Source organism: Diadema antillarum, unplaced genomic scaffold (assembly GCF_040938485.1).
Source record: "Diadema antillarum isolate AM-2024a unplaced genomic scaffold, OU_Dant_1.0 seq00001481_RagTag, whole genome shotgun sequence".
NCBI classification, from domain to species: domain Eukaryota; kingdom Metazoa; phylum Echinodermata; class Echinoidea; order Diadematoida; family Diadematidae; genus Diadema; species Diadema antillarum.
In genome coordinates this window covers 646,795-661,812 of record NW_027272220.1, presented here as the reverse complement: position 1 = coordinate 661,812, position 15,018 = coordinate 646,795, and the positions used below count along the sequence as shown (strand labels likewise).

The following is a 15,018-nucleotide window of genomic DNA, read 5'->3' as shown; positions in this document are numbered from 1 at the left end:
CTGCTGCTTTTCATACATTGGAAAACGGCTGAGTCGCCTAAAAGTATATTCATTTTCTTTTCCGTTACGATACTTGGCCACACCAAAAGTAGGCCTGTAGAGTAGTGGGCCTAATATTTGCTTTCAGTAGTGTCGAACTCATGCATAACTCATGGGCTTTATAATTCGCGGATGTCGAACTGAATGCAATCTCAAATATCGTATTTGTTTTGTTTGTTTGTACGTGTTTTTACGTATATGGACGTAAATAGGATTGCATGTCTAGTAATAGGGCCTAAGAACATTGTTTTGTCAGAGACTGAAAACCAATTGACCTAAACAAACGGTAGGTTAAGCAGGGGCGGATCCAGGAATTCCGTAAAGAGGGGGCGCGTTTACAAAACTAAAGGGGGGGGGCGCACGCACCCCTCCCCCATTTTTTTTCTTTTTATTTCTTTTGTTTCAACAAAAAATAAAGGGGGGGGGGGCGTGCGCCGGTTGCGGTCCTCCCTGGATCCGCCCCTGGTTAAGTAAGATGACTGATGACAAAGATATAGTGTTTCTCCTGAATTGTTATCGTGTAATTTTCGCAAGACTCTTGAAATGGCATTTAACCCCGTGCATTTAGGACCTACAGGGAAATGTCCACCTTATCATTATATTTATACGATAAATGTGTACTTTCTACGGTATTTGATGATGAAAGGAAGAAAAACAAAATCTGTCATTACGGGGTTTTTTTTCCAGACACGTTTGTATCATCACGCATAGATAGGTTCAGCTGCTCATTTGATAATGACGACAGCTCTCGGTTTCTGGTGCCTGTTGGGGCACGTTTTTGCTTTGACAAAAATCTCTTTGGCTTCCATTCACCCCACCTATCCGTAGAGGACGCGCTATTGGGCAATCCCATCGGCTTCTTGTACGGGCATGTTATGAAGTGTGCTTATGTTGAGTCTGTCCACAACGTGTTGCATAGGGTGCACGGCCAACGGGATCAGAGGACGGCAGCGGGGCGAAGACCGGTAGCAGTTGAGTAGTAAGCCGGTAGCCGCATGCAGCGATTTGTGCCAGCTATTTGTAGGGCACGACTGACTGACTGACACATTGCACAACTTTACGAAGTAACCAACCGAGTCAAGTGAGTGCCTACCAAACCAGCGAATTGTGCGATCAGCCAAGCTGTTGATTCTCACAAAGACAAGAAAGCAATGGCAGATGACGAAAAGAGAGATCGACCCTTTCGGGCTGAGTATGCTAAAAGTAATCGTTCGTCATGCAAGCTATGTCGGAGTTCGATCTCCAAGGACAGTCTGAGACTGGCTAAAATGGTCCAGGTGAGTACTGTAAATTACATAATCTGTGCCCACACTGCACCATTGTAACGACATCAGTGTTGAGTTGTTGAAAGTAAAGTTTACAGGTGTAGTAAGCAATAATGTAGACAGAAAGATCCGTCTGTCCGGAGGACTCTTTTATATTTTGCCATTAACGCTGTCCTCCGTATACGGAGGGGATCCGTGAAGCCAGACATAGTCTCCGCGGAACATTCCCCGACGGACAGATACAGACCGATCTTTCGGTCAAGCAATTATACACTTTGCGGCTCATCCTCCATCCATCCTAGTAATATAATAACAATATTACACATATCACATCACATGTTTCGCAATGAATGAATGCCGATGGTCATTTATTGCACCTGTGTATTTCGATACCCATCCCATCATCTCTTTTAACTCCATAGATCATACCATGACCATGAAAAGTATTGATGGAGAACCTTGTATTGAAATAAATGAAGCTGTATGACTCGTACTGTAGGCAAATTTGTAGTACCACGACTCAACTTGCACAAGTATTAACACTGCAGTAATGCACAGCCCTGTCGAGCTGTCGCTGTACACAAGTATTGCGACAGGCGCACGAGACGCCGTGCAAAGCATGGCGTCTGGTCGGGCTAGAGTAACAGCAGCTGAGATCAGTGTACAGTTGTTCAAATCTGACTGGCATCAGATTTGTCATGTTATTATTATCTCTCGCATGATGATGACTGTCAGTCGACTTCCGCACTCAGAGTTGATTTGACCAAAGATTGGTCTGTATCTGGTCGTCTGGGATATGTTCCGCAGAGACTGCGTCTGGCTTCACGGATCCCGGGAGGAGAGCGATAACGTCCATACATGTAGATATCTCGATTCCAGTGAACCAAGTTGCACAATATCACAGGATATACTCGAAAGGTCTTATGTTTTTCCGTATCACTTACCGGTACATGAATTTCAACCACAGGTTAGTTACTGGGAAACATTGATATCGACATTGACTTTATTAATGTCGTCGCTCAAAACAAAATCAATCTTCACAAGTGATGCTGCTTGCACAATCTGAAACTGAAGCTAGCTGTCTAGTATTATGTGAACAGGACTCACGCTGATGCTTATGTTAATGCTCTATTAACAAAGCGCATGGAGACAATTTTGCGTGTCGTTAAATTCGCGATCCAACTGTGATTCGCGAAATTCGCAAAAATTAAACCTTTGCAAAAATAACAGTTTATACAGTACATATGTGTGTGTGTCTGTCTCTTTTTGTCTGTGTGTGATGATCATGCACATACAGACAGAAAAAGAGACATGCAGAGACAGACTGATTCTGTGGAATCTAGGAAAGTGCATTTCTCATATGAATTGATTCAACTTGTCATGAGCCATTTTGCCTTGATTTTCTTATCTTATTTTTCTTGCTCGTGGTTACTTGAAAGAGTTGTCACATATTAGACGGCTAACTTCAGTTTCAGGTTGTGCAGGCAGCATAGGCCGTGATATCTCACAAAAAGCAAGTTGTTTTGGGCAATGATTTGAAAGTATAACTGTAGACGTCGATATCAACGCTTCCCAATGACCAATTTGGTTCGAATGTTACGTGAGTGGTAGGAAATATGGTAATACTTATATCCTGAGATTTTGGTGCAATTTAGATCATTGGAATTTGAGATATCTTCCTTGGATATGAGAGTATACATGAATGCCCAACTTCATCTATTGGCTATATCAATACAGAGACTGCCACAGTCCTCTGATGGAAACCTCACTTTATTACGTAATTTATTTGTAACTGAACTAGTTCTCCATCTTTCTGTATTTTCTCCCCTGCAAACCTAATCCTCAACAGCTGTCTATGGCAGGATAGTCTGAGACACAGGAAGTGAATGCTGTCCCAAATTTTTTAAGAAGCAAAGAATGATGTACTTGACCTAGCTCTTCACATCTATAGCAAATGACGAAGAATTTCAGTGTTGTGACCAAGATGTCCCTTTGGGATGTGGTGTACAATGTGTAATCCTTCAATGCAGTATTACATTCAGTGATTTCTATTTTTAAAGTGGTCAATTCATCACTGAATAACCTTTTTAAAAAAGAAAAAGAAAAAAAGAAACACCTTTGTGATCTTCTGATGTCATTGATTATGACTGCATACTTCTGTATTTCTAAGTGCAGCTCCCTTATTTAGCCAAAAAGATTTTTTATTAAGATATGAAATATCCTCTTTCCATCCTGCTCCCAAACCCCACCTTGACACCGTCATGAGATGTTGCATTCATTCAATGAATTATGACAGTGATACAGCTAAGGAAATGATACTACTGTATATTGGAAACCCATGAAAAGACTTACTCAATTATCTCTTCTTTTTTAAATTGTTTATTTATTTATTTATTTGTTTATTTTTTAACTGATTACATGATATTAAGATTAAATTCTGCAAAAATATCAGGAATTGCTGCATGAATGCTGATGATAAAAGACAGATGTATTGTAGATGTCATATTAGGGAAATGTAGTGTTGGAATGAAAAGTGTTGTATTTTTAAGTCATATTACTAGTACTTAGTCATTTATGGAAGTACATGGTCCCTCTGCTCTTGTAACTTTTTCTCACCAATTTGTTTAGTGTTCTGTGTTCTTTTCACACTGCCTGCCTCTCAGCTGGTGATACAGTATCACATTGTATGCAACCAGTGGATAGCAACTGAAGCAAGCGACAGTTCATATGCTGGGAGTGACATCTGATTCTAATATGGTAGCTTTAATGTGACAATCCACTTCAATCACCATCCAGTTGTGGATTGCCTTCTTCTATCAGTTGTTCTGTCTTTACACACATACCCAAATATGATTTGAATACAGACAATTACACATGCACAAATATGCCCTTTGGACTTGTGTGATCACAGTCAGTTAGCAAACAGTAAAGATTAAAAAAAAAATCAGGACTGTATCAATAGAAAGGATAAGAGAGTGGTGCTGCAGGGGAAATAATAGAACAGAAAACAAAGACGATGCTGAGGGGGAAAAGGCCACCATACATGAACTGAATTACCAACCATGCTAATATGGTTGCCAGCTTCAGTTGACATTGGTTTCATGCCGCGCAAGTATGCCCTGCCCCAGTGAATGTGGTGAATATCTAACACACAGGCCAAAATATCATTTTAATGATAGATTTGTGACAAAAACCACAGCAAGGTCAGGCAATTTACAAAAAGTATATATGTGATTACTCCTCGTACTAATATATCACTTCGTGATATATTACTCCTGGTACTGCTGCAAAGTTTGTGGATATGTCTTTATATGAGGAGTCAGAACATAAATGAGTTCCCACCATCAGAAGCCGAAGTCATCGATAATTATGTTGAAATACTTGTTGTTGTTTTTTTTTAATACAGTCTCCGGTATTTGATGGGAAGATACCCAATTGGTTCCACTACAACTGTTTCTTCAAGAAAATAAGCCAACAAGCCAGCATGACATTGGTAATATAAATCTTTGTGTACAGTAGAATTGGTTGCCTGCTTATGCTCATGAAATAGAGAAAATGGATATTTTGCATTTTGTTTTGTTTCTCATTTCAGCAATGTGCACATTAGCTTTACACATATAACACTACAGTGTCTATAATGTCCAATAGTAAGTTTGATTATTGGAAAATGTACCCCATTGATGAATTATTTTGAATACAAATACTGTAGTAAAAATTGGCAGGTGAGTGTAATTCTCAAGTATTACCATCAAGTATATATATATATATATATAATATATATATATATATATTTTCATTCCCAGTCGATCAAATATTTCCAGTGCATAAATATAGGTTAGTCAGATATCAACTGCAATGGCTATTTCAAAAATTAAGTCAAAATGTATTGTCCATTAGTTAATTCATTTTCCTTAAACATCAGTATATATAATTCAAATGTTAAAATTGTTGCAAGATTTCTTCTGTTGTGCTCTCTCTTTAGTGAGTTTTCCCTTTAGTGAGCATTAGGGCTCAACAGAATACCTTGGAAACTTTGTTTTGGACAGAAGTATTATATTCTGAAAAGTAATTTTATAGTCCTAAAGAACTGCAAAAGAAAAAAAAAACAACAACACTTGCCATGTTTCCGCCAATTGACTCATGTTTGGATTAGCTGTACAAAATGATTTACCTAAAAGTTGCATTTGAAAGTAGAAGAAGTTTCAACCCAAATATCATATTTTAATTAATTACAGAGTATGAAGCATGTCAATAAATTGTTGTTTGTAATGGCATGTAGGAATCTATGCAAATCTCTTAAAATCTGATTTGAATTCATGCTCCTTTGTAATTCTGCATTACTTACCTCTTTTGCAAAGGTATGCTTTTCATTTTCATCTTTGGTTTACCTCATCTCTGTCTGATGTTACCATTTTTGTGAGAAAATTGTTTGACTGAGAAAATTTTCGTCAGATTTTCAGAGAGCTTGGATTTGGGCTTAGGGACAAGTTACCAGATTTGTTTTTGTTTTTGTCTTTCCTTTTAGTAAATAATCTTCATTGTTGTGATATGATTACATTCGTGACATTCATGGGATTTCTGCCATGGCAACGGTCAGAGCTCTCCCAAATGATACAGTTGATGTTTGGTGTTCTCTACAGGTGGGTTTGCTAGCCTGCGGTGGGACGACCAGCAGAGGATTAAGGACTCCATGGCAGGAAAGACGTCCAGCAAGCCAGGCGAAGAGCGCAGACCCCGACGCCCAGACGGATGATGCCGAGACGGGGCGATCCCGACCGGATCCTCGACAGGTTCTGTGTCGAGTATGCCAGGTCCGGTCGCAGCAGTGGTGTCGCATCTCGGGAGTAATATTGCTGACGTGCGTCTCTTTACCCCTCAGTGATTCTTTTCCATACATGATTATGAAGGTCTTTTGTTGTAGTGAACTGAGTCAAGATATCTCATACTGATATAATCAGCTGGTCTGTTCTCATTTGACTTTAAAAAAAATAGGCATCTGTAAATGATTGCCGAAAATGTGATGCTGCAACTAAAAATTGTCCAGACTCAGATTGGGGTTGTCTTTGTGTTTATATGGCATCCTTCACTTTTATTTCAAAATCTAATTGATAGAGAAAGTATAATTTTGTATTAAGAAAAACACCTAAAAATGATGAATTAAATATCTGATTATTATGTTTTAATTGTTTGTGTTTTACAGAGAGAGATGAGAATTGCTTTCATGGAGGAGCAGGAGGAGGAGTCCTATGGTCTGGTTGCCCGCTGGCATCATGTGGACTGCTTCATTGACTCACAGGGTGATGAGGATGTCCTCCCTGGATGGCCTCCCAGTGGCACTGCCAAGATGCTCTCCGGGTTCAATTGCCTCACTGCTGGAGACAAGAAGACCCTGCAGACAAAGTTTGGGTGAGAAACACTGTCAAAGTGACAGCTTTTCCACTCAGAAAAATTCATGCTTGGCCAATTTTCAGGGTGTCTCTCGATAGAAAAAATAATGTGTGTTATGTGTTATTATTTTCAAGATTTTTTTTTTTTGCAGTGAACTGCAAACATTTTCCATTACTTTCCAAGCTGTGACTAATTCCATGTTTGCAGTACTATATATGGAATAGGTGCTTGAGAGTAAATTTTGTTGCCAGAAATATTTTCAAGATTGTCAGAATGTGTGAAAGATGCTGTTCCATCTAGCTAGCTTACAACTCCCCCCCCCCCCCCCAAAAAAAAAAAAAAGTTACTGGGTACTACATGGATGAATTTTATCCATTGCCAAAAGTCAATCAAGAACAAAATAGTAGGGAACCATGATCAAGTTTGTGTCATCAATTTTGCAAATAGCAGAAGTTTGTATTATCTATAACATTTAGGTAAAAGGACAAATTTTTTCATACTTCCCCATTTTATGATTTCTAGACATATTTTTCCCCTAAATAAAGTCTCTGTGAAATGAGAGTGACATTTCATTTGGAAAAAAAAAGATAATATGATACAAGATTACTGTTTTATTATTTGTTTATCCTGCAGAGCAAAACCGTTGAATGAAATAAAACTTATAATCAAGACTGTTCAAATGAACAAGCTCTACCGTATGTCCCCCAGAAAATTACAACGGGATCCTCCGCAATGATATCTTTAAAAATAGTGAATCAATCCAAATACAAATTCAGGGTATGAAACTTCAACTCATTGCCCACATCTTACAGAAAACCCCATTCGATTTGTTTCAGTAGTCAAAGAGAAATGAGGAATTTTGTAGAGGATGTCAAGAATCTCTTCCCTCCAAGTTCTGTCTATTGTATTCACACACAAAAGCATTGAAGTGCTAAACTTGGAAGAATCAGACTCATGACATGCTTTCCAACAATTCACATTTCTCTGTGACCGCTTACCAAATTGAATGGGGTTTTCTGCAAAATAGAGCTAAGATGTTATATTGACTCCGAAGTAGCATTTAGACAGTTTAATCATTTTGGGTGTTATCAATGCGAAAATCTGATTGTAATTTTTTTTTTTGGGGGGGGGACATACTGTACATCCACTTGTGAATAATGACCAGGGAGTGTCAGACACAGAATTTCTCTATCTAGCTCTCAATCATTCCAACACAGAGCTCTTACCAGAGTGTACTCTTTTCCTGTGCAGGGATGTCATTCCTCAAGCAAAGAGCTCTAAGAAGGTGGCAAAGGGGGGTCCACCTGCTAAGAAGGCAGCGCCCAAGCTCAGCAAACTGGAGAAAGACCTTAAGGTCAGTCCAGCTCGCAAGTTTTCTATCAAGCATCTGGTATACACAACTTGACTTTTATTGGATCACATCCTCGGGTCTCTTCTTGTAAGAGAGCTCATTAAACACACGGCCATTAGTTTAAGGACTTACTGACCTATAGCTTTTTTACCCCACTGCCCCTCGGAAATTAAAAAAGGACTATAAAACTCAAAGTGCTGAAATGTTACCGAGGAACTACTGTGCTAAGGAAGAAAACAAGCAAACAAAATGTGGCAACTGTGCCGTTGTAATTCTACATCTGCATATTCATTCTGTGAGTATATGTAGGTAAGCAGAGCAAAGACATAAATCCATGTTATGATGTCAAAAGTTGCGAACTCGGTAGGCAAAAGAGTTTTTTTATTAGTGAACAGTCAGTGCACTTGCATTTTCTAGACCCACACATCCATTTTCATGTTGGTACTTGTTCGGTATACAGTTTATAGTTTGCTCTTGTAGTTGTGAATTTTTGAGATGTCTGCTGGTTGGCATGACCCGCAGTAAAATCATAGAATTCGCATCATGAACTGTTTCATCAAAAGGAAGGCATTGTCTTGTGAAGTGGTGTTTTATTTCTGCAACCATATCCTTACTTTTGAGCTTTTACAAAGTTAATATTTGCAGAGACTCACATAGGTGTGTGCCAAGCATTTCAGCCATCTGAAAAGTTCTTGGATTAAAATGATGATAAAGTTATTGCATATGACAGTCAACATTTACATCCCTTGGAGCAGTATGTTATCACTCACTGAAAATTAGACTAACAAACCTTTTTTTCAATAGTGCTTTTGTAACATATTCCTTGATGTAAAATTGTATGTCAACTTGACATTAAAGCACTATGGATATCATTCAGTGTAACTTTTCAGTGGAATTTCTTCTGGTTGAAATGCCTTTACAGGGCTGCACACTTACCCATTTTTTCTACTGGTTCTACCTGTCTGTCAAACCAGTAGGTACCCCGTTTTCCCATTTTTTACTGGTCCATTCCTGCAAAAGTTACTGGTCAGACAGTGATTTTCACTGGTTAGGGACCGTCGGACTAGTGCCAATGTGAAGCGTTGCCTTTTAGCTTGTAGCAGAAAACACATAATGTTAATCACTTTTCTTTGGGTTGTTTTTGCGAACATCAGGCTCAGATGGATAAATTGTGGGAGATCAGAGATCAGCTTTATCGCCAAGTGAATAACAGCGGACTGAAAGAAATTCTGGAAGCAAATGGCATTACACCACCAACAGGAGAGAGTAATGTGAGTATTTGGTTTGTGAGCTTGGGAGCTCTACAAATTTTTAATTTATAATTTTGTGTTAGTTTCCCTAATTTTTCCCAATTGAAACCTCAAATATGGTGAATTTGAATGAGATTGTTTTGTCCAGGCAAAATCAAAATGGAATCTTGTTGTTTCTCTCTGATAAAACTCAGATCAGGATTCAGTGAAACTCAGGCATTTTAAAAATATCTCTGAGTCTCAATATGCTATCATTACAAATTGTGTACACTCACTGAATAAACTTTTGATATCACAATACGATGTGAACAGTGATGTTTATTTGCAAGCTGTCCCTCAGATTTAGCTCTCTTTATGCTCTAAAGAAAGTACTACAAATGTGTGCGCTGCTATACCATTACTAGGAGGAGGTTTTTAATGCTCCTGCCATTCGTTTAGCCATATTGATATGAATAGAAGGAAATAGTTAATAATGGTAATGATAATATGAAGAATTTATGTAGCATCTGTTACAAAAAAAAAAGAAAATGTATCAAAGTACTTTACGGTTCAAAATATATTAAGAAATTAACGCTGAATCAACATTGACAATAAGCAAGAGAGTCAAACAGTTTAAAGTCAATTGCATGTTTAAATAATTCATGCATTGCATATATAACTTACAATATTATCTTCATATAGGTGAGTCTGGACTTTCTTTTTGGAATCATCTATGGGAATTGAGTCCTGAATTAACCATTCGTTCAGACAGTTATTGCATTCTGTGATAAACTGCATCTACTGTAAATGTGAAAGACACTGTAGTTAATCGTAAACAGGAATGAATTGACAAAGTCCAAGGTTCCAAGCTGGATTTTCCTTTCAGCTGCTGCTCATAACTTTCCAAGATGAAACGTGACGTCAAGTGAATTTGCCTTAAAAAGAACATGCACGCAGCATGTTAGGCCACGTAAATGATAACATAAACAGTGTAATAGTATGTCTGCGGTGTTGATCAATGGTGTTGTAACATCCTTCAATGTCAGTATCTTTGTATTTTCTACAGCTTTGATATGAAATTCAGAATGTTCTTGCAAGAAAAGAGGTGCAATTCATATAGAGTTCCAAAGTGATAATGTCACAATATTTTGTTAAATGGAACCAAGTGCAGTCAAACCTGTATATAGCAGCCACCCAAGGGACATGAAAAATAGTGGCCATTATAGACAGGTGGCCGCTATAGACAAGTTCTTTAACATACTTTTCTCTCAGAGGGAATGACTTTTAGTGGTCGTATACAGCATGTGGCTGCTATAGACACTTGGTTGCTGAGACAGGTTTGACAGTACAAGTATGGTTAGCAACAATAGTGTTCACAGACTGGGCCAGGTGAGGTTGTTTAGAACCAGTTTCCATGGCGATGAATGGCTATGACATCACACTTTTGTACTCTATAGCATTGTGCTAGTAAGTCAAAGGGAGCTGCTCTCTCCCATTTCTCTCATTCTGAAGGTACCCCTTCTCTTCCAATATCTCCATTCATAAGATAAGCTGTCAGATCTTTGAGTTGATTGTCCAAAATCTTGGGTAAAAAATTCAGAAGCCATGTCTCGTATCAACTGATAGCCAAAAAAAGATTGAGTTTTTGTTTTTGTACAGACTGTTAGACTCTTATGGAAGTGTCATATTTATTTGTGTTTAATGTCTGTTGGTCTTGCTTAGCTCCTCAACAGTGTTGCAGATGGGATGATGTTCGGGATCTTGGAACCATGCAAGGAGTGCTCCAATGGTCAGATAGTCCTGAGTGGGTCTGGCCTGGGATACCGCTGCACAGGGAACATCTCATCCTGGACCAAATGCCAGTTTCGGAGCAAGGATGTACCCAGGAAAGCCAAGTGGGAGATTCCAGAGTACCTTAAAGAAAGCAGTAAATTCTTGTGAGTTTTTATTTTTTATGTCTTTATCACGAAGTGTCGCAGGAGGCATTAAGGTTTTGGTTGTCCATAATCAATTTTGTGGATGGCCTAACTTGGCATATGAAACTTGGCATATGTGCTGAAGGTCAAATTCATAAAATTTCACAATTTCCCCCACATCTCTGCAAATTCTCTAGTCAATGCTTTGTGCCAAGTTGTCAAAGGTCTAAAGTCAAGTGAAAAATGCTAAAATTCATTTTTTTTCCATCCATAACTTTGAAAATGGGCCAATGTATCATCATGAAACTTAGTTCCTAACAATGAGTCTCTTGGGAATTTGGGAGGGGTGGGGGGGGGGGGGGGGGTAAAGAAGCCAAAGGTCAGGTTGGACTGCTAAAGTTGTACTATTTAATACTGAAATTATACTATTTTCTCCATACCTTCGAGATTTATGGTACTAAATATATGCACTTACTTAATTAACTAGATATATACATGCATCACTGCACAATGATTCCATAGGGAAATACTTGGGCGGTGGGGTCAAAGGTCAAGTGAAAATGTTAACATTTCACTTTCCTACATTTTTTAAATAGCTCACCATATTTCTGTGAAAATTGGATAGTACTTAACCAGTTATTTGAAGAAAATTGTTTGCATAGGGTCAAAGGGCAAGGATCTCTGAAACAATTTAGCCATCCAAGTGAAACCTTATTCAAGGAATGGAAAAACTCAACACGTTTGTGGTTGAGCAAAACTTCCAAACATGTCATCCCAATTTTTTGCTAATCATGAGAAACTGTCATTTTACAATGTCAAGATGTACTATGAACCTATTTGGAGAACAACGCTGCATGACAGAGGCATACTAGGCACCATAGCAATATTTCTTGTTTGTTTTTGCTTTATGGTCATTTATCAACCAAACTCCAATTAAAGTAGTAGAATTTCAATAGGTGCTGTGCAAAAACAGAAGAGTTTGGTCTGTTATCTGGAGATTAGTCAAGATTCAACTACACTATGAGTTACACATTTACAATACCACTAGGAGATGGGATAGACTTAGTTCTTGTTTGAACTTCTGATGCCATATTAAAGCAAATGCGGTGAAAATGATTGTGCCCAACTGTTTTATCATTCTATCATATTTTGTCACTGATGGTAATTTGGTTGTGCTTTAAATGTGTTTCAATCAGTTAATGCTCAAAGTCATGAATGAAGAATATTCAGTTCATGAATTTATGATTGTACGTCTTTGTCACAATGAAAATCATGTAGATTATTCAAAACCATCCATAAATTGTCATCAAATCAATCTTAATATGTGACAGATGTCTGACAAAATCCATGCCATATATACTAAGGCACCCCAGGTGCAGACCTAATGCAAAAGTTTGCCATATCTTTGTACTTCTGATCTTTCCTGTGTTGTGCTTAGGATGTAAAAAAAATGCAGTTTTCTTTATCTTTTCTCTCATTTTTTTTCAATAACTTCTTGTGGTACTTGTCTGTTTTTAGAGAAAGTTTCAAGTTCAAGCCTTACAACAAGGGCAAGAGGCTCTTTCCAGAAGATGAGGAGCCATCAACATCAGCAAGTTTGGAGGCTGCTGGAGAGGGCAAACGGTTAGTCAAATAGAAAAGGAACAATAACAATAACTACAGAGATATTTCGTGAACATGACTCTGTCATATTTAGTTACACTTCATCGTCTTGACACGTATCATTATCATAATCATTTTCATGTATGTCTCATTACTTTCGGCTGCTTTAATGCACTTCTATCAGCAGCATCTTGCTCAAAATAGAATACAAGTTGTTGATGATGTCAAACTTTTGAATGCTTCTTCCATTAGCCCAGACTTTTGCCAGCTACTGTTTTCGTATTGATAAATACCTTCATTTTTATGTTAGAATCTTTTCTTTCTCTTCTTACATATTGTTTGCCTGTTCAATTATGACATTTTTATAACCACTTATTGGGTAGTTGGCCATTTCAGCCAACTACAGTTTCTTACAAGTTTCCATAGAGATGGTGATACTTAATAGAAATGTGTTGTTTCATTAGAAAAAACAAACAAACAAACAAACAAACAAACAAACATTTTATTTCTTCTTCCAGAAGTGCTGTCTCAAATCACTAATGTGTATGCACATGATTGACATGCCTTTGGCATTCATGGGGGGGGGGGGTTAGATGTGAATGTCTTATTCATAGAATTTAAATTATTACCAAGTTTACCCACTAAAACTTAAATGGCATTAGTGAGTTTTACAAGTGGACTGTAGTATGATTAATTGAATTGGAATAACCAAGTGTACCCCCTGAACCTCCTCCCCCCCCCCCACCCCATCCCAATGCAGAAAGTCCGCCAAGAAGAAAGATGAGCTGCCTCTTCACAACTGCACCATTGTCCTCCACGGCAAACTGAGCCAGACCAACACGGAGGTGAGGGCCAGGGTCCAGGAGCTTGGGGGAGAAGTGTCTGGTACCGTCACTCCACAGACCGCCTGTGTCATCAGCACCAAGGGTAAATCCACAGATGCCAACTGTTACTTTTTACAATATTTTGTACTGGTTTTTTTTTGCAAAGAAATACTGAAGGTTTTATGTAAAATACTGTTTTACCAATTGTATTATTACACGTGTCTATTGCAGGAAAGGTAAAAATACTGTTTTTCCGCCAAAATTTGCTCTTTGAGCTTTCAGAACACTGCAATGCTGTTTTACAAAGGTGGCATCCCTGTAAATCACTTTCCTCTACTGGGCGTATCCAAAAAAAAAATGTTACACTTTTGAAAAAATTGTCTAAACTACATTTCAAAATATTTGGAAGATATTTTCATATTTATGGATGCCCAATAGTCTTATCTATCAAGTGTAATCAACAAAACAAATTTTTGTTCACGCTTGGCTGAACACTGACGCTCTTTGTCCAGAGTGTCAAAAATGACTTGCGCCAACTTGAAAGAAGATTGAAAATTCAGCCAGCAGTCCAAATAAGTGCTCCCATTCAAACAAATTGCTCTTTTGCTTAAAGCTTTGATTATGTTATGATAGTCTGAGATTTTTTTGTCAGCTTGATCGATTGAATGATTGATTGTATTGATTGAATGATCTGAGGATGCATTAATTTTGTACTTTTCTTCTTGACTGAGTGACTAGCATGTGGGTTGCGATATGTCTGTGCATGATTTATGATAATTGTGCGTGAAAGATCATGATATTGTTAATCAACCTTCCATAACACAATGGAATCATTTAAAACGTGACAGAAAATCGCCAGAAAATTCCTAAACGATCATAACATAATCAAAACTGTGAGCCAAAGAGCAATTTGTTTGAATGAGAACAATTACTTGGACTGCTTGCTGAATTTTCCATCTTCTTTCAATTTGGCGCAAGTCATTTTTCACACTCTGGACAAAGAGCGTCAGTATTCAGCCAAGCGTGAACAAAAATTTATTTTGTTGATTGCACTTGATAGATGAGACTATTGGGCATCCATAAATAGGACAAAATCTTCCAAATATTTTGAAATGGAATTTAGACAATTTTTTTTAAAAGTGTAACTTTTTTTTGATACGCCCTGTATATGTGTATGTGTGTGTGTGTGTGTGTGTGTGTGTGTGTGTGTGTGATTGTTTGTGTTTGTGCGCTTGCAAGCGTTGTACCTACCCCATTCTTCAGGTACTAAGATGTCATTACAAGTTCACATTGTAGGAAACATCATGATCCCTTGTTTGATAAACGTCATATCTTCGAGGTCGCTATCTCTTTAATTGTTTCAAATGATATTTACGATAATATCAAATGGTTCTGCCCTGCACA

At 38.0% G+C, this 15,018-nt stretch overlaps 1 protein-coding gene across 1 annotated transcript in view; it reads left to right on the top strand.

Moving 5' to 3' along the window:
* Nucleotides 1-968: 968 nt before the first annotated feature.
* LOC139709934 (poly [ADP-ribose] polymerase 1-like) overlaps nucleotides 969-15,018 on the top strand; it is a 66,499-nt gene continuing 52,449 nt past the window's right edge. Inside the window, 12 exon segments of the mRNA XM_071621890.1 lie at nucleotides 969-1,316; nucleotides 4,711-4,765; nucleotides 4,768-4,797; nucleotides 5,945-6,012; nucleotides 6,014-6,085; nucleotides 6,087-6,148; nucleotides 6,507-6,710; nucleotides 7,944-8,046; nucleotides 9,198-9,314; nucleotides 10,995-11,209; nucleotides 12,707-12,811; nucleotides 13,551-13,717. Coding sequence (XP_071477991.1) covers nucleotides 1,191-1,316; nucleotides 4,711-4,765; nucleotides 4,768-4,797; nucleotides 5,945-6,012; nucleotides 6,014-6,085; nucleotides 6,087-6,148; nucleotides 6,507-6,710; nucleotides 7,944-8,046; nucleotides 9,198-9,314; nucleotides 10,995-11,209; nucleotides 12,707-12,811; nucleotides 13,551-13,717 — 1,324 coding nt within the window. The 5' untranslated portion in view covers nucleotides 969-1,190.